The 26,820-nt window shown below is 38.6% G+C and overlaps 1 protein-coding gene across 4 annotated transcripts in view; it reads left to right on the top strand.

Annotated features, from left to right (window-relative positions):
• The window catches only part of TMEM117 (transmembrane protein 117), a 574,260-nt gene that overhangs the window by 85,346 nt on the left and 462,094 nt on the right, over positions 1-26,820 (top strand). For all 4 annotated transcript variants that reach the window (XM_004447901.4, XM_058307848.2, XM_058307849.2 and 1 more), the window contains exon 3: positions 20,468-20,600. In XM_004447901.4, the coding sequence (XP_004447958.1) occupies positions 20,468-20,600 (133 nt within the window). The remainder of the gene's footprint in view (positions 1-20,467; positions 20,601-26,820) is intronic.

Below are 26,820 nucleotides of genomic sequence, written 5' to 3' on the forward strand. Positions count from 1 at the left end.
TTTATTTATTTCTCTCCCCTTCCCCCCCCACACCCCAGTTGTCTGTTCTCTGTGTCTATTTTGCTGCGTCGTCTTTGTCCACTTCTGTTGTCGTCAGTGGCACCGGAATCTGTGTCTCTTTTTGTTGCATCATCTTGTTGTGTCAGCTCTCTGTGTGTGCGGCGCCACTCCTGGGCAGGCTGCACTTTCTTTCGCGCTGGGCGGTTCTCCTTACGGGCGCACTCCTTGCATGTGGGGCTCCCCTATGCGGGGGACACCCCTGCGTGGCAGGGCACTCGCTGCACGCATCAGCACTGCACATGGGCCAGCTCCACACGGGTCACGGAGGCCCGGGGTTTGAACCGCAGATCTCCCATGTGGTAGGCGGACACCCTAACCACTGGGCCAAGTCCGCCGCCTGTAACTGTCTTTTGAAACCTGGACATTCTGATATTTTAAAGTATTATTGCTGGTCCTTTGTGCACATGTGGCCCTAGGAATTCCCCTGTTTCATGGTCCTGTTATGTCTTACAGTCAGCTATCCCTTAGCTCAGGCAGCACAACTCCACTGCTCTCCTGCAGTGCTCTGGAAGAGAGTTCCCCAAGCTGCCGTCTCCATGCAGGGAAAGTTGTGGCCATCATCAGACCACCCGGGCCGGATGTACATGTTCCCAGGATTTAAGGGAGGGTTACTCTGCTTCCTCTGGAACCAGGTCCCGGGATCTACACCGAAAGTGTGGGCCAACTCCGCACCCAGCCAGTGAAGGGGCGGGGAGAGGTTAGCCAGGGCGCTGCAAGATCCTACCACTTTTAAGTAGCCTTTTTCTGATTTGTGCCCACCCTGTCACTGCAGTCCTTAAACTGTTTTCTGGAGGCTTGAGAATGACCTTTCTGCCACTGCTTGCTGGTTGTTCAAAGCTTCTGTGGGAGGATGGAGTCATGAAGCATCTCTGTCATCCTGAGTGGAGCAGACCCTATCTCAACATATTTAATAAAATGAATAGTTGAGATTTCAAGTAATGCTTGGCCTTAAAAAAGCAATCTGAAGGGGAAGTGGCTGTGGCTCCATCGGTTGGGCTCCTGTCTACCACACGGGAGGCCCTGGGTTCACGTCCTGGGGCCCCTTGTGAAGGCAGGCTCGCCCGCACGCCGTGGAGAGCTGCTGGCCTGCCAGTGCCATGGAGAGCCGACTCAGCGAGGTGACGCAACCAAAAACAAAGGGAGACGAGTAAAAACACAGAAGAGCACACAGCGAGTGGACACAGAGCAGACTGCAAGCAAAATGCCACAAGGGGGGAGGGAATTAAAAAAAAACAATCTACAGTGATTTTCCACCTATTTGATGTCAAATTAGGGTGCCACCTGGTCACACAATGGGGATTTCACAATTGTGACGTTGATCCCCAGTCTGCTCCTGCGATGGTAATTACTGTTTTCATCTTACATGTTAATAATAAACTGCAGTGGCAGGTAGCCTGTTACAATATCAGTATTCTTCAGATACTTCATCAGAACTTATTACTTCCCTCAGGCATTGACAAATAACTATTTCCAAATCTGTGCAAAAGGCTAATTCAAATGAGATTATATTTGGACAGATTTTCTTACTAATCTTTCTGAAGTTGTTTGTTTGCATAGTTGATTAAGTGAAAATCTGTAAAATAATTCTTCTCCTATAATTTCAAGTTGGTGTACTCTAAAAATAGTCAATTACATTTTGTATAATTATCTAACATCATTGAGGACAGTCTGTTCTTTGAATTGAAAGTATTGAGAAATATACCAGTATTCTAACCATAGATTTTTCATGCCCTCATATACAGAAAAATAAATACCAGTAATAGTCAACAATGGTTAATTCATAGAATATCTGTAAGATGTAGATAGGAAAACAATTTATGCTACATAAATATTGAATATTAACTTATATCCATGAAAGTTTAGAATAGTAGTTTAATAAGTTAGTCTTTAATAAAACACTTAGAACACTACTTGTAACATAGTAGCATTATACAAATGTCTTAAAGAAGAATTAAATAAAATATTGGATTAAGCAGGAGTGATATTTCTAAGCAAAAATGGTAGTGTGGATGTTAATAGATTTTATATGTCTATCTTTTTTTGTAAATACAACTCATTGACAATTCAAAGAGAGTGGCTTGGCTCTTTTTGTTTTGCTTTATTCTTATTATATTGAGACAAGTTACAAACGTCAGTAGATTAAAACTTGGAAGCAACCTTGCTTGAATGCTTACTTAAGGGTGAAACAAATTAAATGTCTAAATTATAATGCTTTATTATTCATTCAGTTTGTGTAGACAATGATCCTGTAAAATATTCCTATTTTTTTATTATAATAAATCCTGACTAAAAGGATATAAAGTGTGGTAAAAATATGATACATTATGTAAATCTCTAGAGATCAAAAGAAACTGTCCTCAATGACATTTACTACACAAAGGTTGCCCTTTGAAATTATTTAATTATTTCAAGGCTGCCACACTATAAAGGTTACTTTCATAAAAGTTTTTTTGCTCTGTGCCATGAGAGCAAACATTTTATTAAGGTAAAATATACATTCACATTGTGAGCATTTTAGTTTTACTTCTATTTTGTGGTCCCAGACATCTCCTTACACAATCATGTATCATGTTAGATTTTGATCATGTTACTTCCTTGCTTCAGATTCTCAAGTAGCTTCTTGAGAGTTCGCTTGCAGAATAATTATAAAGCTATCTATTGCTGTATAGCAAATTATTCCAAAACTCTGTGGCTTGAAACAATTATAAACGTTATAAACTAGAGCTCTTAGTTCCTCACCATGTGGACTTTTTCATAGGGCTACTTGATTGTCCTCATGATCTGATAGCTGATTTTCTCCAGAGCAGGTAATTCAAGGAGACCAAGTTGGAAACTGTAATGTCTTTCATAACTTAGCCAGAAGTCATGCTTTGTCATTTCAGCCATATTCTATCGGAAACACGGGCCAGTCGTAATTCAGTGTAGGAGGTATGTAAAGGGTAAATAGCACAGGGTTAAACTCATGGGGGATCGTCTTGGACACTGGCTACCACAGTTTACAAATATTTGCTTTAAAGGATTGAACTGGGTTAGAGGGTCACATTTATATGAGTAACCCAACCTCACTGACTCAACCTCTCACTCACAAATACTTATTTTTAGTCCCCAGGGGGTACCATGTGAGCGATGGTGTTGTCTGCCATATTCTGCTCTGGTGCCCCCTGTTGATGTCCATTGTCCAGGGAGGCTGTTTGAAGCTGGTGCCTCACCACAGCTACTGCTTTACAGTGTGACCTGCCAGTGCTCAGATCCTCGTGGTTTCCTGGTGCTCTCAAATTTACACGCTTTCAAGCTGCTGAAGTCAAGATGCATTTTCATAGACTGCTTCCTGTTTCAAATCTGTACCACCCAAAAGCAGAAAAAGAAAGTTCCCCTTTTCAGGCTCTACATTTTGCATGTTATTCCCAAGTACTAGAAGATGGTGCTCTCATGTCTCATAAGGCTCTGACATGTGTTCACGGGCTGGTCTTCATCTTCACGTGTATCATCATGTGATGCTCAGAGGCAATGTTGTCTTGCCTGTTCCATTTTTACATCCAGCCAGAAGCCATCGAGCAAATAAATTATTGAAATTACTGGAAGTTTTTCAGATCTGTCTGAGTCTGACTTGAGGCTCAAACCAGCCGCCCACCACATTGACATAACACAGAACACGATAGACTTCAGCACTGAAGTAGGCGCAGGAAAAGTATTTGTTGAAAAGATATTGAAGTTGAAAAATTGTGAACATGTGTACTCAGTTGTGGTGGTTGGAACTATGTAACCCAGAAAAACCTGTTTCTAAACTTACCCCATTCCTGTGGGTGCGAACTCTTACAAGAGGACCCTTTGATGAGGTTCCTTCGGTTAAGGTGGGACCCAGGTGAATCTGAATGGGTTTTACTGAAAGCTTTTTAGGGAAGGTCACAGAGAGAGAACAAGGGAGAGGGAGGAGCCAGAAGCTGGAAGACAACAGAACGGGGAGAGAAAAGAGCAGTCAGGAACGGCTGCGGTGTGCACCGCCACGTGATGGGAGCCAAGGGCCGGGATCGCTGGCTTGGGAAAGAAAGCATAACCCTGATGACACCTTGAACTTTGGGCGTCTCCAGTCTCAAAACTGTGAGCCAATGCAAATGTTTAAGCCGGCTGACTGCATGGTATTATTTCCTTTCTTTTGAAGTTATTCATTGCATACATCTGCTGAGGAAACATTGCCATTTTGGTAGGATAATTCAGTGCAAAATTGGCAAAGCGAAATTCTTACCTAAGTTCAGTGGAAGCAGCCTGGGGACTTCAATCATTAAACTTCGGCTGGCATGATCCTCCCATTGATGGACAATCTATTTTTCCCCCTTTTTTATTAGGTAAAGTGCCATGTAGCTATAGATTTGCCACCTTCCCCACCTCTAATCAGGTTGCTAGGCAACATTGGGATTTCAGGTATAAATTAGTATTGGCTGTCCTAATAAATATCTTTCATCTATCTTTCTGTATAAAAGAACCACAAAATCTCAGAGAAGATGTTTTGAAAGATTGGAACTGTTCCTTGAATATTCAAAAGAACCCTCTGGATGTGGTATTCTCTTCATAATAAAGAGTTTTAACTACTAAGAATATATTTTTAAGAGTTATGGAGTAATTCGGGTTTTCTTTAATCAGTTTGGTCAAGTCACATTTTTTCAAGAATGTGCCCATGTTTTATCTCTGCTGTGTTTGTAGGTATGTCCCTTTTCCATTCCCAGTATTTTAAATGCCTTCCCTCTTTCCCCCTACCAGTCTAGTAGGAAGGTTTCTCTTTTATAAAATTGAAACAAACAATTTTGCCTTTACTGATCATCTGTATTTTATTTTTCCCTTCAGTTTCATGAATTTTTGTTCTTCTCTTTAATATCTTCTTCCTTTTGCTTTTTAAGAGTTTATTCTCTTGTTCTTTAGTTAAGTTGAACACTTAAATTACAGAGATTCATCCTTTCTTTCGTAATATAAGCAATTTAAGACTAATAGTTCTACTTTATACTACTTTTGTTGCTTTATATATATTTTATATGTAATATTTTGATAATCATTGAATTCGGAGTATTTCTTAATTTCCATTAGAATTTTTGTTTTTTGGATGAAATATGTTGAAATGTGTTTTAAAATTTCTGAAGTTTAAGATATAAAAATTATGTAATCTTTTATTAATTTCTAATTTGATTGCATTTTGTTTGGAAATGTGGTCTGGTCTTTGAAGTTTGATGTGTCTCTTCTTGTAACGTAGTATATGTTCAATTTTTAAAGTGTTCAATGTCTGTCAGAAGAGAATATATATTATCTAATTGTTGAAGGTAAGATTCAGTATAAACCCATTACATAAGAAGTTTTAATTGTATTATTCAAATCTTCTCTTTGTTAAATGCTTTTGTCTTCTTTTTTTTTCTTCATTTTTTTCTTTATTTTCTTTCAATGTGCTTTTGTCTTCTTGACCCATTAATAAGTGAGAGATGTGTATTAAAAATTTCAACTTAGTGAATTTCCTAATTTCTCCCTATAGTTCCATCAAGTTTAGTCCTATATTTTGAATCAATTTTATTTGTTATATACAGCTTAGAAATCACTCAATTTACATGGAGTATTTAATATTTATCATTATGCAATAATCTTTATTATTCCTAATACTGTTTTTTGACTTAAAACCTATTTTGTATGACACTAATATGTGTTCTAGCTTTCTTTGGTTTGTTTTGCCTGGTTTATAATTATACAGCCTATTACTTCCAACCTTTCTGTATTCTTACACATGTCTCTTGCAAGCACACATCTTTGGGTTTTAAAAAATCTAAACTGACAACCATTCTCTTATAACCAGTAGGATCAATGCATTTACATTTCTTTTAGGCCTTGATTTGTCTTCTTCAATTTTGTGAATAGCACAGCTTTTCCTTATAAGCCAAGCAATATCTTAATCATCTCTTGAAAGATGTAAGTTCCTTAGAACTTTCAGCCGCTTTTTACTTACATGGAATTGTTGTTCATTATTTTAGTTATATTTTTAACCTCATAAAATAGACAAAACAGTTTCTTTGCTCGCCATTCCTTTTTGTTTCAGATATTCTGAGATAATTTCTGGAGTCAATTTCCTTTTCTTTGAACTACAACCTATAGAAGTTACTAAACAAAGGTGTGTAGGTAGCATGTGTGCTCAGTTTTTGTGTTTTTTTTTTTTTCCCCAGCAGTTTTTAAGCCTTTTGACAATTGTCTTGTAATTGGAATATTTAGTCCATTTGCATTTATGTAATTAATGATATATTTGGATTTAAGTCTATCATTTTACTATAGTTTTTGATTTGCCTTATCTTTCCTTAGCCCTTTTTTCCTCTTTCTTTTAGCTTCCTTTGGAGAAGTCAAATATGTTTTTATATTCCATTTTCCCACTCTATTAATTCATTTATACACTTTTTATTTTCTTAGTGAATACACTAGAGAATAAACACACATAATTGACTTATTAAAGTTTAATTAATAGTATCAAAACTTTCCAAGCACTTTTTCATATTTAACTCAATTTACTTCTTTCTGCTTTTTGTCCCATTGTTTTGCATTTAAATTCCTACCTGTGTTGTAAATCCTAAAACACTTTATTATTGTTGTTTTAAGCAGTTTTATTGATGTGTAATTGATATACGATAACTGCAAATATTTAAGTGTACAATTTTAGAAGTTTTGGTGTATTTTTGCATTCCCCCAATTATCTCCTCTCTTTGAGGTACTACAGTTACTTGTATATTAGATCACTTAAATTTTTCCTGCAGCACATTGGTATTCTGTTCGTTTTAAAAAATTGATTATAGTTTCTCTTTGTGGATAATTTTGTATAGTTTCTATTGCTATATCTAAGTTTAATGATCTTTTGCAATGTCTAAATATGTCATTAATTCCATATAGTGTATTTTTTATCTTACACATTGTGGATTTCATCTTTACAAGGTTGGTTTGGATTTGTTTTTAATATCTTCCATGCCTTAACTGTCAAATATATGGAATTTAATTATAATGTTTTAATGTATTTGTTTGCTAATTTAAAAATCTATGTCAGTTATTATTGTTTTTTATTGATTGCTTTTCTCATTTTGGGCCTTATTTCCTTGCTTCTTGCCTGGTATAGTTTTTGATTGGATGCCAGACATTGTGAATTTTCCTTGTGGGGTACTAGATGTTGTTTAATCCTATAAGTAGTCTATATTGTTTAATCCTATAAATAGTATGGGGCTTTGTTGTAGTATGTAGCTAACTTGGAAACAGATCCTTTCAAGTTTTGCTTTTAATATTTGTTCCTTGGGATTAGAATCCTGTTTAGTCTACGCCTAATTATTTCCCACAGCCCTTCAGCATATTCTATCCAATGTCGTGGGAAGTGTGTGGTTTCCCAGTCTGACTGGTGGGAACCAGAACCATTCCCAGCCCAATGTGACACCAGATTTTGCTCCCTCTAATCTCTTTGGGAAGTCTTTTCCCGGATCTCAGGTAGTTTCCTCATAGAGATATGCTGATAAATTTTCTGCTGAATAAGAAGGGAATTCTCTGCAGAGCTCCAGAATTGTTGCCTCTTCAGTGCTCTGTCTTGCTAACTCCCAGCCTCCTTCATCTTCTCAGTCTCTCAGCTCTCTCTCTTCAACTCAGGGGTTCCTTGGTGTTCCTCTAGCGTTCCCTTTCCCTATTCTAAATCCTGGAAATGCTCTCCAGAGAGTAAACTGGGGCAATTATAGTGCTTCTTCATGTATTTATTTTCTCTTTGGGATAACTGTCATTTCCCCCTTATGTTAAGTGTCTTGAAAGCCTTTGTTTCATGTATTTTGTGTAGGATTTTGGTTGGTTTGGATGGAAGAATAAATATGCTCCTTGTGCTCTATTTTGGACAAAGTAGAAGTCAATATTGTTGTTTTAAAAAGTCAATATTCATTTAAATTTGTTCCATTGATCATTCCTTTTTTATTAACATGTTCCACTGAGATCATTTATATTTTCTGCCCAAAGAACTCCCTTGAGCAGTTTTTTAAATGAGGGTTTTGATGAATTCTTCTATTTTGTTCTTCTGAAAATGTTTTCATTTTCACCTTCATTTATGAGTACAATCTTGCAAGGTATTGACTTCTATTGCAATTATTTTCCTTTAGCACTTCAAAGATGGCATTCCATTGTGGATTTCAGACTTTGTTTGGGTTGGTCTTTTTCTTTTTCTTGTTTGTCTTTACTCCTGTGATATCGTCATTCATGTATCATGACTGAAATTCTGGACTTTTCCACAGATTTCCTTTATTTTTGTGTATCTGAACTCTAGTTTTTGTTTCTTTAGCATTGTGAGACTGCTAAGACCTTTTCTTAGATTTTTAATTCTTATCAGCTCTTCTTTGCTGGGCTTTTGGAGGTCTTATCTCTTACCTACACAGCCTAGGCGTCAGCAAATGCTCTATGGGAATTGTGTTAAAATTTTGGAGTAACCCTTTTTCCAGCGTCTTGGTCCCCCATGTCTTGGCTGCATCAGTAGCTCTGAACTTCAATTTCTCTCTCTCTGTCCCAGTGAGACTGCCTCAAGCTCTAGGCCACAGGTTTTCCATTTGGTCCCTGTGTCCCATACTGCAAATACCCCAAGAAGGAAAAGCAGCATTAATCGAGGTTCATCTAAGCCAGGGGCTCTTAACCTTTTTTGTTCCACGGACCTCTTTGACAGTTAGGTGAAAACCATGGACCCCTTCACAGAATGTAGTGGCAGATAGTTTTATAACACTTAACGTTGGCATGTCTTTAAATTAGAATCTAGGCGGCGGACTTGGCCCAGTGGTTAGGATGTCTGTCTACCACATGGGAGGTTCGTGGTTCAAACCCCGGGCCTCCTTGACCCATGTGGAGCTGGCCCATGCACAGTGCTGATGCGTGCAAGGAGTGCCCTGCCACACAGGGGTGTCCCCCGCGTAGGGGAGCCCCCATGTGCAAGGAATGCACCCCGTAAGGAGAGCCGCCCAGCGCGAAAGAAAGTGCAGCCTGCCCAGGAATGGTGCCACACACATGGAGAGCTGACACAGCAAGATGATGCAACAAAAGAAACACAGATTCCCATGCTGCTGACAACAACAGAAGTGGACAAAGAAGACACAGCAAATAAATACAGCTAACAGACAACCTGGGTGGAGGGGGGGAAGGGGAGAGAAATAAAATAAATAAATGTTTAAAAAAATAATAAATTAGCATCTAGGATTATTCAAAATTATGTGTTACAGCTTTCCCATAATTTCAATACCTGGTAACCTAACACAGTTCAACATCTGTTCAAATGGTCATTTTTGGCAAACATTTAGAAATTAGAGTTTTCCCACAGCATCATAAAACCATCTCTGTCCCCCTTATCAACCTCTTTGCTGGCAGTTATCCACTAACCTCAGAACACGCTACATCAAAATAAAAATCCTACTAAGTCCACACCGTGCTGTGTATTATTTAATAACCTACACCAACACGTCCCCCACAGGAATAATGCTTTTTTGAATTTTCAGTTCAAGCTCATGCACCCCCTGAAATCTTTCCAGGGACAGGTCTGGTGGATGTCTGATCTAGGCACTTGTTTTTTTTTTTTTTCTGTGAAGGATCTTGGTCTTGGAAGTCTTGGCTGTCTTGTTTGTTCTTTGATGTCTTCAGACAGCTGCCTTCATTATAATAGACAATTTTGCTAAGTACACAGTTCTAGGTTGATAGCGGCTTGCTTTCAGCACTCTGAAGCACTCTCTCGTGACACCCGTTGTTGCGGTTGAGGTCTCTTCTGTCAGTAGAATTGTTGTTCCTTTGAAGTAATCTGTCTTTATTCTCAGATTTTAAGATCTTCCTTTTGTATTTTAAGATAAAGTAAGCTCTACCATTTGCCCAGCCTATTTCCTGGAGACTTTCCAGGCTTCAGTGTAGGAAGGGGGGAAATTAGGCAGATCTTGGTGGTCTCTTGGAGTTGAAGAGACAGAGTTGGGTGTGTTGGGAAGCCAAGGCCACAAGAATTCACAGGAAGGAGTACCAAAGAGGAGAGAAGGGTAGAGAGAAAGCACTCCAGAGATGTGTAGATTCTCCTTGAGTCTCCAGTGAATAATGATCAGCACATATACGTGAAGAAACCACCCAAGGCTGGCAGAGGACCCATCCAAAAAGAGCAGGGGAAGAATCCTTGTTGCTCACTCAGGGCCAGGAATACTTTGTGTCCCCACATCTTAGTTTGCCACAGCTGCTACGACAAATACCTTAGATTAGTTGTCTTAAACAGCAGGGATTTATTGTTTCGCCATTTTGGAGGCTAGAAGTCCAGTATCAAGGTACTGGCAGGCCATGGTTTCTCTGATTCAGGTGTTGGCTTGCTGGCTTTAGGCCTCTACCTCCATCAGATGGAGAGCTGCCTCTTTCCATCTCTTCCTGTGGCTTCTACTGGTCCAATTTCCTTTGCTTTTAAAAACTCTAATCCTATTGGGTTAAGATCCACTCTGCTTCCGTTTGGCTTCATCTTAATAGGATCTTTGAATATCCTATTTACAAGAGTTCACATCCACAGGATTAAGAATTAGGACTTGAACATGTCTTTTTGAGAACCATGACTCAGGCTACCACATCCCACAAGGAAGCTCAGAGCCAAAACCTCGGTATTTATGGTGAATTAGGGAGAAGACTCAGAGGGTGGTGGTGGGACAATATTAGCCCTTGAATGAAGGCTTCTCTGGTCCTTCCTAACAAAGCCTGAAAGGCAGACTTACTGGGTTCACACTCTTTCAAAGTAACTTGAGTGTATCCCAGAACAAAAGTCAAGACTATTTATTAGAATACAAAAATATTTAGCATTCAAAAAGTGCTCTTTTTGAACTTTGACCCCCAAGGTAACCCAAGATTTAAAATTGCCTTTCTGGTACCCTTTAATTTTAGAATTCTTGCCCCTGGCCCATCCTTTATAATGCATTAAAAAATTTGCTTTTTCATTTTTCTCATTTACCTTTATATTCATAACACATAGCTCCAGCCAGGAACATAGTAGGTGTTCATTTACTACACATGTGTAGAAAATGAATGTTTTCATTCTGAAAATATCAATCATATTAAGTATTCACCATTTGAGTTACTATTGTAAACATGAAAATCTGCAGTGTTTAAATTTATACTTTTAAATCATTCTTTTCAAACTTAGGAGTCTAAGTTAAGTAGAGAAAATGATTACATTGTAAAATAATTTGCATGAAATAACTTTATTATATTTTTATAAACATTCTTTTGTTGTCTGACTCACTTTGGTTTGATTTAATCAATGGAAATTTTAAAAATTTAATATATTTATTTCTTTTAAAAACTGGAAACGTTTTAATTTAACTGAAGCAATTTTCTCCCTGTTTTGATTCTAATTCAGGTAGGCTTAGAAAAAAGATAATTGTAGAAAGGGTCCATCCTCTTGGCTTGCAACAAATGATAATAGATTTGTCCTGACTCACCTTAAAGTATCTCAAAAGAGTCCTGGACGCTGCCTTTAATTTTGTGTCTATGCTTGGTGCTTTTCACTATTTGCACTTCACTTTCTCATTTATTAAACAAAGGCGTTGAACTATGTTATTCTGGGGGTAATGCTTGCAGATGAAAAAGCATAGCAGCTGTAATCAGCGTTGCTCTGCTTTTGAAACTAATCATTTATCCTTTAAATTTCTATGTTGTGAATGTTTAATATCTTTAGTAAAAGTAGAGGGAATAGACATTTCAAAATTCAAGAAATCAGCTTGAAAGAGCTAGAGGACATGTGGAAAGTTGCGAGTGGAAACCAAGTTCAGGACAGAAGAAGGCAGGAGTGGAAAAGACGAATACACTGATAGAGGAAAGAGGAATGCTGGAAACACACGGGGCGTGGTAGACTCTTTGGCCTGGTTTCTCCTTCCCAGTATTTATGGTTGTGGGAAGACCAGACCCTCCCTTCCCTTCTGCCCTGCGTGAGATCAGGGGCTTGGCAAGAAGTGTGACTCATCACTAGCTTGGTTAAGCGCAGGATTGCTTAATTGACCTGCAGGGGATTCGTACCTTCCCTTTTAGATGAATTAATGTAAGGCCTGAAATGAAATGAAAATCCATTTTAAAAGTGTGCTATTTATTTTCCCAGAACTGGTGTCAGTATAAATGATGAAGATGTAAACATTAAATAAAAGTAGTGATAATATTAAAATTTAAGATTAGGAAGCTATTGTTTCTAACCCATTGGCCATTTCAGAGTACAGTAGTAACAGCAACTTCCAACATTTCAGAAAATGTGTGCTATGTTTTCTCCAAGGAGAGTTTGATTGCTAAATGTTGAAATAATCATGCTTTTTAATAATTGTTTTAAATCCAAGAAAGCCTGTTATAGCTTATTAGGGTGACCTATGTGAAATTGCTGATATTTGGTGGAATGTTACCTTAAAAGCACTATTTAATATGATTCCACTTACTACATATCTAAAAAATATAGAACAAATTGATTCCATCAAGATTATAGTGCATTATCATATATGTATTCATAAATCAAATATATTGCTAAATCTTATCTGGGGCTGCAACCTCAGATGTAATATTAATTTAGTATTCTTTTTATTAGATTCTTGCTTTTCCTTTAAAGGAAAGTAATAAATAATAATAAATGAATGGCTTTTACTTTCCCTTGGGGATGATGTGTTTTCAGTTCTTACATTAAGCGTGTAAGTTAGTTAATACTAAAAATAGTCTCATGGAAAGAACCAAATTACAGTAGTAAAATGTAGTATTTGGTCTTTTTCAACAAAATGGAAGGTTTATTACTGTGCTTTCCTTTGAAGAATAATTTGTATCAACATGTATCTGTTTAGTAGATAGGCATTTGATTTAAAAATTTAATACATACCCTTTGAAATTGACATTAAACTCTAGATCTGAAAACAGTATCATTTTTGCTGTGTTCTGAATTGAAAGTATTAGAATCATTTGCAACGTTACGATCTGGATTTCTAACCATGGCCTTATTTTCCTAGAAAGAACCTCTTTTGAGGTGCATGTTTTAATATGTATTGTTAGTATCTGGGATTTTATTTCTATTTCAGTGTTTGATTGTTTATGAGTAAACTCCTATTCCTAATAAGGGATGATAATCATCCGTTTTCTGTTTTTCATTCTCTTTGTACACTGAAATAGCGAGATTTGATCTTAATGTTAATGCAATGTGCCTTTGGGATATAAAAGTTTATTAATATTTATTATATAAAGCCATATTTATCTAACTAGAATATCCTTTCTCTCTAATGATATTCTTGAGTGTTTTGTTAAATAATTTTCTCTTTTGATGCCCCATCCATCAATTAATTCTTTTTTTGGTTATTTTTATTCTGTTTTCGTTTTTCAATTAGCAAACCTTAAACAAGAAAATCACATCATGTTCTTATGAACTGGAAATTTATACAAATCTGTCATACTTCATATACTTATCTTAGTCTGATTGGAAGTGAAATTCAATTAGCTTTCAAGTGCTCTGATCCAGTTTCATTTTATCCTTTATTTTCTTATCCCAGCCATAAGAAATAGGGCTTATATTCATTTTCAAGTATTCTAATATTTAAAATTAACTTGAACTTTAAAGAATCTTATTGGTATGTTGCTTTAGGCTCATTTTCTATATTAGGTGGTACACAGTGACAAAAGGTAAGGAGGACTTATTTTTCTTTTTCTCTTAATGGGTAAGGATAGTACTTAAAAATACCTAAGATAAGAATTTTGTGATTTAGCAGATGTTGAGCTAACCCTTCACTGACAAAACAAATAATAGAATCTTAGAATTGGACGGGATCCTAAAAGTCATGTAACCCAACCCTTTAAGCTATACCTGGTGAATTGCCAGCTGTTCCCCTTTGCACTGAAGGGAGCTTACTACCTTCTGAGAGAGTCCTTCCCATATGTCCTTCCGACTACCTTTCCAATATATGAAATATTGATTATATAGATACAGAGCCCATGCATCTCCCTACCACCAACACCTTGAATATTGTGAAACACTTATTCACACTATGAAAGGGCATTGTCAGTATACTTACAGTAATGTTTAGCCCACATCTTATATTTGGTGCATTTTCCTCCCAGTCCACCCAATTAACACCATATGTTAGTATTATGTATTTGTTATCATTCAGAAGAAAACATTCTCTTATTTGTCCTGTTGACCACAGTCCTTCTTCCACCACGGGCTTCCCTGTGTTATACAGTCCCATGCTTTGTACAGTCCCTCCAAAGTGTACACTCAGGGGCTCTCATTTTCATCACAGAGTTGAACAGTCATCACCTCAGTCAATTTTAGAATGTTTCCATTACTCCAGAAGGAAAAATCCCACACACCCTTACAACCTCCAGTGTTGTCCCTTACTACTGAAAAAATGTCTTGCCATTGCTGCAAAATATTAAAATATTACTGTTAACTGTTGTTCATACATTTCGTTAGTTGTAATTTTCCTTTATATCACCATATTCTTAGCATTTTGTAAAAGAAGAACATTCTTATATTTATACTACTAACCACCTCTTCATCCACCACCAAAATCACTGTTTTACATACCCTAGATTATTCCCTAGTTTCCTTTCAATTGACATTTACTTTCACGTACTACCCCTTTCAGCCAGTCACATCTATGAATCAGCAGTGTTAGTTACACTCATTAGGTTATTCTCACTTTATTCATTTCCACACTTTTGCAGTTAACCTTGTTAATAATGCTGCATACAATAAACATCAGCTCCCATTCTCGACCCACCTTCTATTTCCTAGTAATGTACATTCTAGAGTTTACCTCTGTGAGTTTACTCATTGTATTTAGTTCATATTAGTGAGACCGTACAATATTTGTCCTTCTGTTTGTGGCTGCTTTCACACAACATAATGGCCTCTAGGTTCTTCCATGTTGTCATATGCTCCCGATTTACCTTCTTCTTACAGCTGCATAGTATTCCATTGTGTGCATATAGCACATTTTGTTTATCCATGCATTGGCTGATGGACTCTTGGGGTGGATCCGTATTTCAGTAATTGTGAATAATGCTACTGTGAGCATTGGTGTGCAAAAGTCAGTTTGCGTTCTCGCTTTCAGTTCTTCTGAATATATTCCTAGTAACGGGATTGCTGGATCATACAGCAGTTCTATATTCAGCTTTTTGAGGTACCACCAAACTGCTTTCCACAGAGGCTGCACCATTCTCCATTCCCAGCAACAGTGGAAGAGTGTTCCAGTTTCTCAACATCCTTTCCAGCACTTAGAGTTTTCTGTTGTTTTTTTAAAAATTTTTTAATGTAAAGGCCATTCTATAATAAGGTGTGGTATAGTATCTTGTAGAGTTGATCAGCATTTCCTTAATAGGTAGTGATGTTGAGCATTTTTTTCATGCGCTTTTTGGCCATTTGTATTTCCTCTTTGGAGAAAAGCCTATTCAAGTCTTTTACTCATTTTTTAATTGGGCTGCTTATCTTTTTATCATTGAGTTGTATGATCTTTTCATACAACGTGGATATGTACGGTTTCTAAATATTTTCTCTTATTGAGTAGGCTGCCTTTTTACTTTCTTGCCAAAGTCTTTCAAAGAACAAAGTGTTTAATTTTGAGGTGGTCCCATTTGTTTATTTTTTCTTTTGTTACTAATGCTTTGAGTGTAAGGTTTAAGAAACTAGTACCTACCACAAGATCTTGAAGATTTTTCCTACATTTTTTTCTAGAAGTTTTATGGTTGTAGCTTTTATATTTGGATCCTTGATCCATTTTGAGTTAATTTTTGTATAAAGTGTGAGACAGGGGCCCTCTTTCTTTCTTTTGGTTATGGCTATCCAGTTCTCCCAGAACCATTTATTGAATAGATATTCTGGCCCAGCTGGGAGGGCTTGACAGCCTTGTTTAAATCCCTTGACCATAGATGTGAGGGTCTATTTTTGAGTTCTCAATTCAGTTCCATTGGTCAGTCTGTCTGTCTTTATGCCAGTACCATGCTGTTTTTACCACTGTAGGTAAGTAATATGCTTAAAGTCAGGAAGTGAGAGTCCTCCAACTTTGTTCTTCTTTTTAAAAACATTTTTTGGCTATTCGGAGCCCCTTACCCTACCAAATAAATTTGATAAGTGGCTTTTCTATTTCTTCACAAAAAAAGCTGTTGGGATTTTTATTGGGAGTGCACTGAATCTGTGTATTGGTTTTGGTAGAATTTACATCTTAATGGTATTTCATCGTCCAGTTTGTGAACATGGAATGTCCTTCCATTTAAGTCTTCTTCGTTTTTTTTTTTTAGCAATGGTTTATAGTTTTCTGAATTCAGGTCCTTTATGTCATTGGTTAAGTTTATTCTAAATATGTGATTGGTTACTTGCTATTATGAATGGAATTTTTTTCTGATTTCCTTCTCCGGTCACTACTGATTTTGCATAATAATCTTGTATCCTGCCACTTTGCTGAACTCATCTATTAGTTCTGGTAGATTTCTTGTGGATTTTTCAGTGTTTTCTAGATATAGGATCATATCAGTGAATAGTGAACATTTTACTTATTCCTTTCCTATTTGGGTGCTTTTATTTCTTTATCTAGCTTAATTGCTCTAGTTAGAATCTTGCACAATATTTAATAATAGTGGTGACAGTGGGCATCCTTGTCTTGTTCTTGATCTTAGCAGGAAAGCTTTGAGTCTTTCACCATTGAGTACAATGCTAGATGTAGGTTCTTTATATATGGCCATTACCGTATTGAGAAAGCTTCCTTCTATTCTCAACATACACTTTTAAATATGCTTTTAGATCAATAATATTTTTAGTTTCATGACATCTAAGTCATCTTTTTTTAAAATTTATTCCCCCTCTCCCCCCGTTGTCTGCTCTCTGTGTGCATTCACTGTGTGTTCTTCTGTGTCTGCTTGGATTCTTGTCAGTGGCACTGGGAATCTGTGTCTCTTTTTCTTGCATCGTCTTACTATGTCAGCTCTCTGTGCGTGTGGTGCCACTCCTGGGTGGGCTGTGTTTTTTCGTGTGGGGTGGCTCTCCTTACAGGGTGCACTCCTTGTGCGTGGGGCTCCCCTACACAGGGGACACCCCTGCGTGGCATGGCACTCCTTTGCACATCAGCACTGCGCATGGACCAGCTCACCACACAGGTCAGGAGGCCCTGGGTTTGAACCCTGGACCTCCCATGTGGTAGGCGGAGTCTCTAAGTGATCTTAAATCTACTGCTTTCCAGGAAAGGTTGTGCAGGTCTAGGCCTTTTTGGTTGACTTTAGCCAGCATGTGTAATAGTCAATATCTGTTCTCTCTACCCCACCTCCTACACAAATACGGTATGGTGTATCGCTTTAATGCTTCTGCTTGTTCTAAGCTATATTTCTAACTACCTATACCATAATCGAAGGTAATGATCTATACATGACAGATTTTATTAATAGAAGAGATACACCCTCTGCTTTCCAAATATATCTATTACTAAAATAAAGGTCATTTATGACCATGTCAGAAATGTACCCTTTTTAGAGCTGACTTTTACATCTGTTGACCTGTAAGGCTTATTTTTACTCAGTCATCTAAAACTCCTCTAAAGAAAATGTTATGAAATTCTGAATTCTGTGACCTATGCGTGAGGTGACATATAATTTACTATCCAAGCTGGAAAGCAAGGGGACCCTGTTAATAATGATGCCAGGACAACAGTTACGAAACATTACTATTCTAGAGAAACAGGATGTACGATCAGCCTACAGGGCAGAGACTGTATTTTCATGTGACATCTCAGGTTGCTCTGAGATTCTTATTTTGATTAGATTGTATGGGAAGAATCATTCAATAAGAGTAATCAATGGAGGGCCCCGTTTATGGAGACATGTTTCTAGCGCGACGATGATCACTCAGTGAGTTAACCTTGTAGTAACTTATGGAAATTCTTATAATGTGGTTTATTTCTACACCTGGGTTACCCCAATTTTAGCCTTAATACATTGCAGCACTTTTATTGTGCTTTGCAAGTGAATTTCAAGCAATATTAACCTGACGTTTGGTTGTAATGACGGTAATGGCTGAAAGTCGGTAATGGCTGAAAGTTGTGCCAGACGATGAGCTCGGCAGTGGCCACTTAAATGGTACTGTTACATTTTTCTTTTTACTAATTCTGTATTATTTCAGCCAGTGTACTGGTAATCCACAATGTTTTATTTGCAAAGCACTCGTTAATCACTAGAATTATTATTTGACTTTTAAAGAACATTCGTTATTGAATTTCTTCGCATGTTGCATATGTTAAGAAAGAAATGCACGTTTGAATCTTACAGGAACTCTAATTGTTGGTCTTTGCAGTTCCTCCGTATCATGTTCTGACTTAAATGAATGGGTTTTTGTTTGAGGCTGAAAGAACTTGCAGCAAAGGAAATCCTGAACAAAGAGAACCCATGAATCTGAAATAAGGTCACATTTCCATTAAATCCCCAAATGATGATTAATTTTAAGTACCCGTCTACCTTGCTCACAGCTGTATCCCAAACACCTACAGCTGTGTTGCATGCCACAGGCACGTATTAAATATTCGTCCGTGAATGAACAATACTCTTTGCATTTTGATTTCAGATATTTATGACGTGTGTTTTTGACTCTCAAGCATTCTCTGTTTAATATCTATTTATCATATTCCTGTCAATGTGTTGTATAGAGGCTTACAAATGCCTGGCTGTCCATAATTGTTGATGTAATTAATCAACTAGTCCTGCAGGCTTGTATTTAGCACCAATTGTTTCACTGGGGAGTTTTCCACATTATTATTTTCGTCATTCGCATACCCTCTGACTTTCAGATTTGCCCTTTGCTTCTCTTGTACAGGCCAAGAAACCAGATGATGTAACCAAATCTCTGTGTTTTTTTGCTCTGTCTAAAGGTTTAGCTAGGGTAATGTTTCTGTTAGTCTGGTTTCCAAATGTAATATAAAGTGCTATTTTAACAAAAGTGAGGCACAAGGGACTCTAACTGGTTAGATCTTGAAAGAGTCTTTCTTCCTATGCTTAGTAAGCTACCTAAGAAGTACGGTGTGTCCCTAGGGAGATAATTGCCAGCTCTTTGGTGTTTCCCTGAGAAAGGGACTATTTCCCCTAGTGAGAAATTCTAGTGTAAGGTTTCAGGCTTAACCTATTTTAATTGTAGTTCGTAGAAGTGTTACATCTTCCTATCGTTACTGCGATACACTTTCTCAGGAATGGCACTAACAGACAAGGTATCTTGGGAGAAGCCAGGGTGGCTTTTGTGCATTTCTGTCTCATTCCGATGGATTTTCCTCTTCCTTGCTTTTTAGGGTATTAGTGCTCGCATCTGTCTTATCTGCCATAAATCAAACTGTCTTCTAGGACTAACTCCAATTTTAGCAATTTTTACTTTAAAAATCAGTCATTTTTACATTAGTGTGTTTTTATTTTTTAGCGTTTTCACTTCAGTGTTGATGACATTTTTCCTCCTGCAGTGTTCGCTTTCCCTTCTTGCAGAGCTTGCCTTGTCCACATGCTTTAATTTTAGTGTTTACCTTTGTCAATGGAGTGTAGGCAACAGGTGGAAGTTAGGGGTCTCTAGGAGCCACGCTGCGCTCCCCAGCACACACAGTCCCCCCTTTCCTCCGCTACACACATCCGTGTGCTCGTGCACCTGTCTCTACACGGGCATGGATTATTTTAGCTAAGGGCAAGGAGATGCCGTTCGTCTTTTACGACAGAAACCTCCTTTTTCCTGTCAAGTTTTCCTGAACCTTAGCCAACTGGACTTTCTTATGAGTGCGGTCTGCTTTGGTTTTGGGGGCATGGATCTATGGAAGCAAAAAGTGAATTCATTCAATTTTTGAAACTTCTTCATCATTTGCCTTCAGTAGTTTTAGTATGAAGCGAAAAACATTTGTGGGGAATAGATGTAGCTTGAGTGATTGAGTACCCGCTTCCCATGTATGAGGTCCCAGGTTGGATCCCCTGTATCTTCTAAAAACAAATAAAAAAAAAACAAAAAACCGAGCTCCCATTGGGGAGCAGATGTAGTTCAGTGGTTGAGCTCCTGCTAACCATGTACAAGTTCCTGGGTTCAATCCCCGGTACCTCCTACAAACAACAGAACAAAACATGTTTCTGAAATAAACAGTCGTGGGGAGTGGTGCTGTATTTCATCTTGTTTTTATGTTAGCATCATAAATGATCTTTGTATACCAGAGTCTCACATTAGTACTATCTGTGGTAAGACGAAATGTGATTTCAGAGTTGTCTTGGACTTCATCCATGGACATTTGTTTACAAAAGAACAAAAGGAACGTTATTTTGTGGTATTACCCATAAAGACAGCAAATGGTGAGATAAGATTTCACTGAAAGAAAACAGAGGTGTGTGAAGTTTGAATTGCAGTGTAAATTGATTTCTGTTCATTTTTATGTTTCAGGTCAGTTGCTTCGGTTGAAAATGTTTAGAGAGGACCATGGGTCGTGGATGACAATGTTCTTCAGCACGATCCTCTTTCTCTTCATCTTCTCTCACATATACAACACGATTCTTCTGATGGACGGGAACATGGGGTAGGTTACCTTTCCCCTTTCTACTGTGGCGAATGTGCCGTTTGCAACTCCTGAGAACTCAAGGAGCGCTTTATAGTTTGCAGTAGTCTAAATCTCCTTTACAATTGTTCTTCCCTAAATAAGAATAATCTATGAATTTTTCTTATTTAAGATGTTTAAAATATTTTTTTCCAAGATGCTTAAAGCATTTTACAATACTTGTATTATGAGTTTCTTATTCCTCAGGGCTTCTCTGTGGGATTATTAAGGGCAGGGATTAATTTCATTAAAGTGATAGAGGTTATGAGAATCAGAAAATCTCACTGGCTAGTTTATAGTCACACAATTAGAGCAGGGCTACGATGAGGGGCTCCAGGTTTGCACTTCCATCGCTCTACAATGACTGACTAAAGAAAAGCACTGGTGGCATTTTCTTCTCTCTCAATACGTACAACAAGAAAGACACCTTTGTTATAAATGGGTCGTTTCGAAAGTGGGCCACCCTGTATTAAATCCAGGGCTGTGATCTATCCTTATCAAATAACTAATCAAATCACCATGGTAAGAAGATGTGCCAACAAGTAGATTGCAGGGTTGTTTTTTGTTTTTGTTTTTTGTACTTTCTCTAGTCCTTTCTTTATATCGAAGTACCAGGATTGGTCCTTCAGAATATTTTCCCCTTGGCTTGTTCTCAGTAAATTCTAAGGGCGTAAGTAGATTTGTTTAGCTAACAGCATCAAGAATTAGATTAGAGACAATAATAAACCAGCTTAGATATTTGATGTGCACTGAAGAAGTTATTAAGGAAGATTTCGAACTCTCTTCTCTGAAAGATCTGAAAGCTAGGTAATAGCCTCTTCGAAATGCAGGCCAGGCAAGATTTTGTCCTCTTATATAATGTGCAATTGTTTTGAGGTTACATATAGATTTTGGCTATCACTGTTCAATGCCGAGAGGGATAGCTCAATTAAAATTTTATTGTTCTTTTCTTGCACCATTAAAGGAAATGAATAGTAAAGAGAAAGGAGATATTTCGCAAGGTTTATAACTTAGTCCATACTAAACAAGTGGTAAATTCAAGAATGTGATTTTAGATCAAATGTTCAGGCTTTAGGAAGTTATTAGAGAGCTTTGTAATGGTTTCTTGGTCTAGAATGATGCTGTAAATATTGGACCTATTTTTAGATGGTGGAGTTACAGACCCTAGCCTTAAAGCAGTGCTGGTACCAATGAATGGGTAATGACACACTTGGAATCACCAAACATAATCAAAGATCTATCTGGAAGGTGTTGTACACTCAGCACTGGAAGCAGAGGGAGAAGAGACCCAACCAAAATTACATTTTTAAAAACTGTTGCTGGCAATAAAACATTAAATGGTATATAAGGTATATGTCTCTCTTCAGACATTGACTTTTCATCTAATTCCATTTGTTTCATCTAATTTTTTTTAACATTATGCGAATCAACTGTGCTAATCAGGAATATATATATTCTGAGGGAAAAAAGCAGTTCTAAAAGCAAGAAATTAAATGGGGTAATAACAATGCCTGGCACATTTTAAAGGGCTAGGTAGCTAACAACAAAAATAATATTAATGGTAGCTAAAGGTTATTTAGCACTTAGCAAGTGTCAGATATGACTTGTCTCAAATGTCACAATGACCCTATGCCATAGGTATTTTTATTATTTTCATTTTACAGATCAGGAACTGAGGAACAGAACAGTTAAGTCACTTGTCCAAGGTTACGTTATAAGCAAATCTCCATTTTAAATAATACTGAAGAAAAGGTTGAGCCATTAAGTAGTGAATTCTGGTAATGCAGGCCACTGACATGCTGGCACAGATCTGCTTGACGGTTGATCCTGCTGGCTGTTCATCATATGCCTAATTTGGCCTTACTCTGCAATTTTGTCATTCCAGCTGAATTTGAAAATTGAGAGAAGTAAGAGGTATGTGTAGGAAATAAGAGAATAGTCTAGAATTCATGTGCCTATATCTTAATTAAAAGTGATTTTCTTTTATTTTCAACAAATGCTACATATTCCTTTGTAACTCAAACTCTTCAGCGACATGCGTCAGCTTTGTTGGAAAATGATCTTTTTTCTGAGGGGAAGGTCTTACTGGTAACACCCTTGAAAAAAGTCCAGAGCAAAGCGCAAATGGTTTAGTGCTATAGGTAAAAGAGTTAAATCATCATTTCCAAAAGAAGTATTGCTAACTTTCATAACATACACCATTTCAACTAGTACCTACTTAAAAGTACTTAGAAGTAGAACTGGAAATTTAAAAGAAAATAAGTTCTTGGAGCAGTTAGATGCAGTTGTGCTCTGGGGGTTCTTGGGACAAGACCTTGCCTTAGCCTTCGTAGTCAGGGCATGGTGGAACCTGAGGACACTGAGATACGGGCTGCCTGGCTTTCTAGGACAGGATGGCTGTGGGGAGGGGGAGCCCAGGATTTACCCTGAGGGTGATTTGCACGGGTGCTCCAGTATGCTCTGGTTTGTGGATCGCCCTGGGAGTACTGGTAGAACCATTTCCCAAAGGGATGGCTAGACCCCTGTTCATGCATTTTAGGTCTCTCTTTTGGAGTTGGACTTTTTCAAACACAAAGCCTGCAGGCCTAGGATGGGTGGGTTTAGGTTTCAGGGAGAAAGAAAGGCGCTTCCCTAGACGGGCATGTGTCCCCCGTCCCCTCCCCCCCCTTCCTCCCTGCCTCTTCCTCCTTTCCTTCGGAACAAGGCTCAGACAATCCATATTTCTTCACCACTGCAGGGGAGATTCTCCTGCACCTTTGATGTTCTGTCTGGCCCTCTACGCCTCACACCACTAAAATGCTGCTTTCTGTCCTTTAATTGTTTAAGTCACCAAAAGGAAATTAAATTCATCTTTATATAAATGCTGGAAGTTGTAAGTGAGGTTCTCCTGCAGAAGGCCCTGATCAGGGCTGAAGTTTGCATCTACCAACTTTATGCACCACTTCTATTTCACGGGGTGGCAGACTAATAAGCCCTTGAAGCTGCTCTCCCAGCAAAATTCCTAGAAACGCAGGGAAATCTGATCTAGCCTGATAAACCCTTTTAAATGCATAGCTGAGCTTACCCAAAGGGAAGAGAAATCCCCAGAGGCCCAAAATGTAGGAGGACCTGGAAACCAGACTCTAAACCCGCTGGGCTTTGACAGAGGCAGTGATTTAGGGAAGTGAGTTTTAACTGCTATGTGGGGACGAGGGACAAAGCTATGGGATCATATTAAGTGAAAAATCAAAAATGGAAATCCCCATATTAGATGGTCGAGTTGAGTGCTACGAGGAAAGGTAGCTTAGAAGACTTTAACCACTAGCACAGGCAGGCATCAAGGAGCTTATCTGTCTTAAACTTGGCTCTTGGTGGAGAAAAATCTCCAGGTCTCTCATACCCACAGGGGTGCGCTCACAGGGTTTCCCGGTCTTAAGATCCATTATCCACTGGATTTTAGAACCCCAAACATTCCCGATAGGGTAAAATTTTCATTTGCATAGTTGCAGGCTGTGTTCAGTTATTTTTGTAATTCCCCACTGATAATGGTTGCCAGCAGACATAACAATTGGTAGGATTAGAACCTCAAGAATGTGATAAAAAGAACTATTAGATATAGAATTATGAGATAAATGTTTAAAGCAATTAAAAAGTATTCAAAAGCTGATAAAAGACTAATGTTGCCAGATTTTATCTAGGTTCTTTGACTATTGCTGCAGAAATGAATTTCAAGAGCACATTGGGTGAGTTAGGCCAGTAATCTATTCAGGTAGGGAGGGAAGAGAAATGGGAGAAAATAACAGCTCAGTGGTCCCAGGTAGAGAGGAAGGGTGGTGAAAAGTGATAAAGAGGGTTGATTTACAAGCTACAATTCCCCATTATAGATTATAAATGACTGGGTTTACTTGTGTGGCCATGTGGCAGAGGAAAAATAGCAAGAGCAGTGCACAGAGGGCAGGAACAGGTCCAGAGAGGAGAGAGCGGGAGAGCAAGAGCGCTCAGTCAGGCCCTGCGCCTGCTTTTTGAACTGTTGATTATCCCACCCCTTTGCTAATGGCAGGGGAGAAGTCCTGGCTGTCTGCTGTTTTGATTGATTACCCCACCCATCAGTGTCCCAGGAGGGCCCAATGATAGAGCCCTTTGGGAATACCCCGGGCTTCTCCTGGCTTCCCGAGGAAGTCTTTGTTTTGAATGGCACAATCTTGAGGAGGGCGTCCCAGCAGCCATCCTGGGGTTACTGATGTCCATGTGGACTTCTTGCCAGGTTCCAGATCCACCTGTTGATTCCCTGTCTTACTAGCCTTCTTCATTACCCCCTCAGAGAATTTATATCTTTAATCTTAAAGGGGTGCTGAAGGGAGACAATCTTTCTTCTGTAGCTACTTCCTGCTGGTTAGGGACAGTAAGGCCCTACCTGACAAGGAGTAAAACTCTCTGACTACTCTATCTTTTTTTTAAATTTATTTCTCTCCACTCCCCGCCCCCCCCCAGTTGTCTCTACTCTCTGTGTCCATTTGCTGCGTGTTCTTCTGTGTCCGCCTGTATTCTTGTCAGTGGCACCGGGAATCCGTATCTCTTTTTGTTGCGTCATTTTGTTGTGTTAGCTCTCTGTGTGTGCAGCACCATTCCTGGGCAGCTGCACTTTTTTTGCACTGGGCGGCTCTCCTTATGGGGCGCACTCCTTGTACGTGGGGCTCCCCTATGTGGGAGGCACCCCTGCGTGGCAGGGCACTTCTTGCGTGCATCAGCACTGCGCATGGGCCAGCTCCACACGGGTCAAGGAGGCCTGGGGTTTGAACTGCGGACCTCCCATGTGGTAGGCAGACACTCTGTCCGTTGAGCCAAATCCACTTCCCTGGCTACTCTGTCTTGATTGGAGGAAGATGGATCTGGCATCCTGGGCGAAGCTGGATGAAGTTCTCTTATGGCTAACAAGCTGTTGATTCTGGAAGAAATAAACTGAATTAGAATTTTGAGACTATATGGTCCCACTAAGAGGACACTGAACCACAGAAGTAGAAAAGGCCAGCTGCCTACAAAGGCTGCATTTTCCCAAAGTTGATGGGAAAGAGTATTCTTCTTTCAGTTATATTATGCTGTTGGTTAATGCTAGGGAGAGATTGCAATAGACAACGGGGTTAGGTATAAATTGTTAATCCCCGTTCCTGTGGTAGATGAGAAGAATGGGAAGAGACATTGCTCTTTTTGTTAAGTTAGAGGAGATGAAAACAGACAAGGTTTCTTAAAGGGAAGTCTAGTTTGCCTTTTTCCTAGCAATAGGCATTTGGGCTAGAGTTGAGGGAATAGCTGACTTTGACATAGATACTACTTAGCTTTTTCTCTTGAAGAGGTGTTTCAGGCCGTCCAATGACTGGCATTTGTACATCCTGTCAGGTGCTTGTGGTGAGCTGGCGCTTTCCTGGGCAGCTGGCTTCATTCAGGATTAGTGCACCAAGCTGTTTATGGACCGTTCAAAAGGGCCAAGCTGAAGGTTGTTTATGGACCACTCAAAAAGGCTTAGCCACCCCATTTACTGTTTCCCTTCGGGTGGGAAAATGCTTAGACCTGGTAGGATGGCATGTGGGTCTGCCAGTCTTCCACAGGGTATGAGTGGGACAGGTTCTGGAGTAAGGGCGAGGAGGGAGCTTACAAAACAGTCATGCACATGTGTGGAATTGCTGAGCAACTCCCCTCCACCAAAATACCATTTGTTATAGATTATGAGAGAGCGTCATTAGACTCTTACCACTAACTATGGTCCATAGCATTATATTTAGTGCATTTTCCCCATACCCTTTTATTATTAACACAGTATCTTCTTTGACAATGATGCAAGACTATCATACTATTGCTAACTGTAGTCCATAAATTATGCTAATTTTATTTTTCCCATGCATCACCATATTCCTACCACCTTGTAATAGTGATGTACGTTTGTTCTCGCTTATAGAAGAACATTCTTGTATTTGTACTATTAACCACAATCCTCATCCGTCTCTGGGTTCACTATATTATTCAGTCCCTGGGTTAGTCTCTAGCTTTCTTTCAACTGACAGTTACATCTTTAGACTACCCCTTTCAGCCACAATCCCACTGATAATCCAGCTGTGTTAGCTATACTCACTATATTATGTTACTATCAACTCTATCCACTTCCCTACTCTAACAGTCAAGCTCATTAAAAATTCTAAGTGCATTAAGCATCAGTACCCTTTCTCAGCCC

Source organism: Dasypus novemcinctus, chromosome 12, assembly GCF_030445035.2.
Source record: "Dasypus novemcinctus isolate mDasNov1 chromosome 12, mDasNov1.1.hap2, whole genome shotgun sequence".
NCBI classification, from domain to species: domain Eukaryota; kingdom Metazoa; phylum Chordata; class Mammalia; order Cingulata; family Dasypodidae; genus Dasypus; species Dasypus novemcinctus.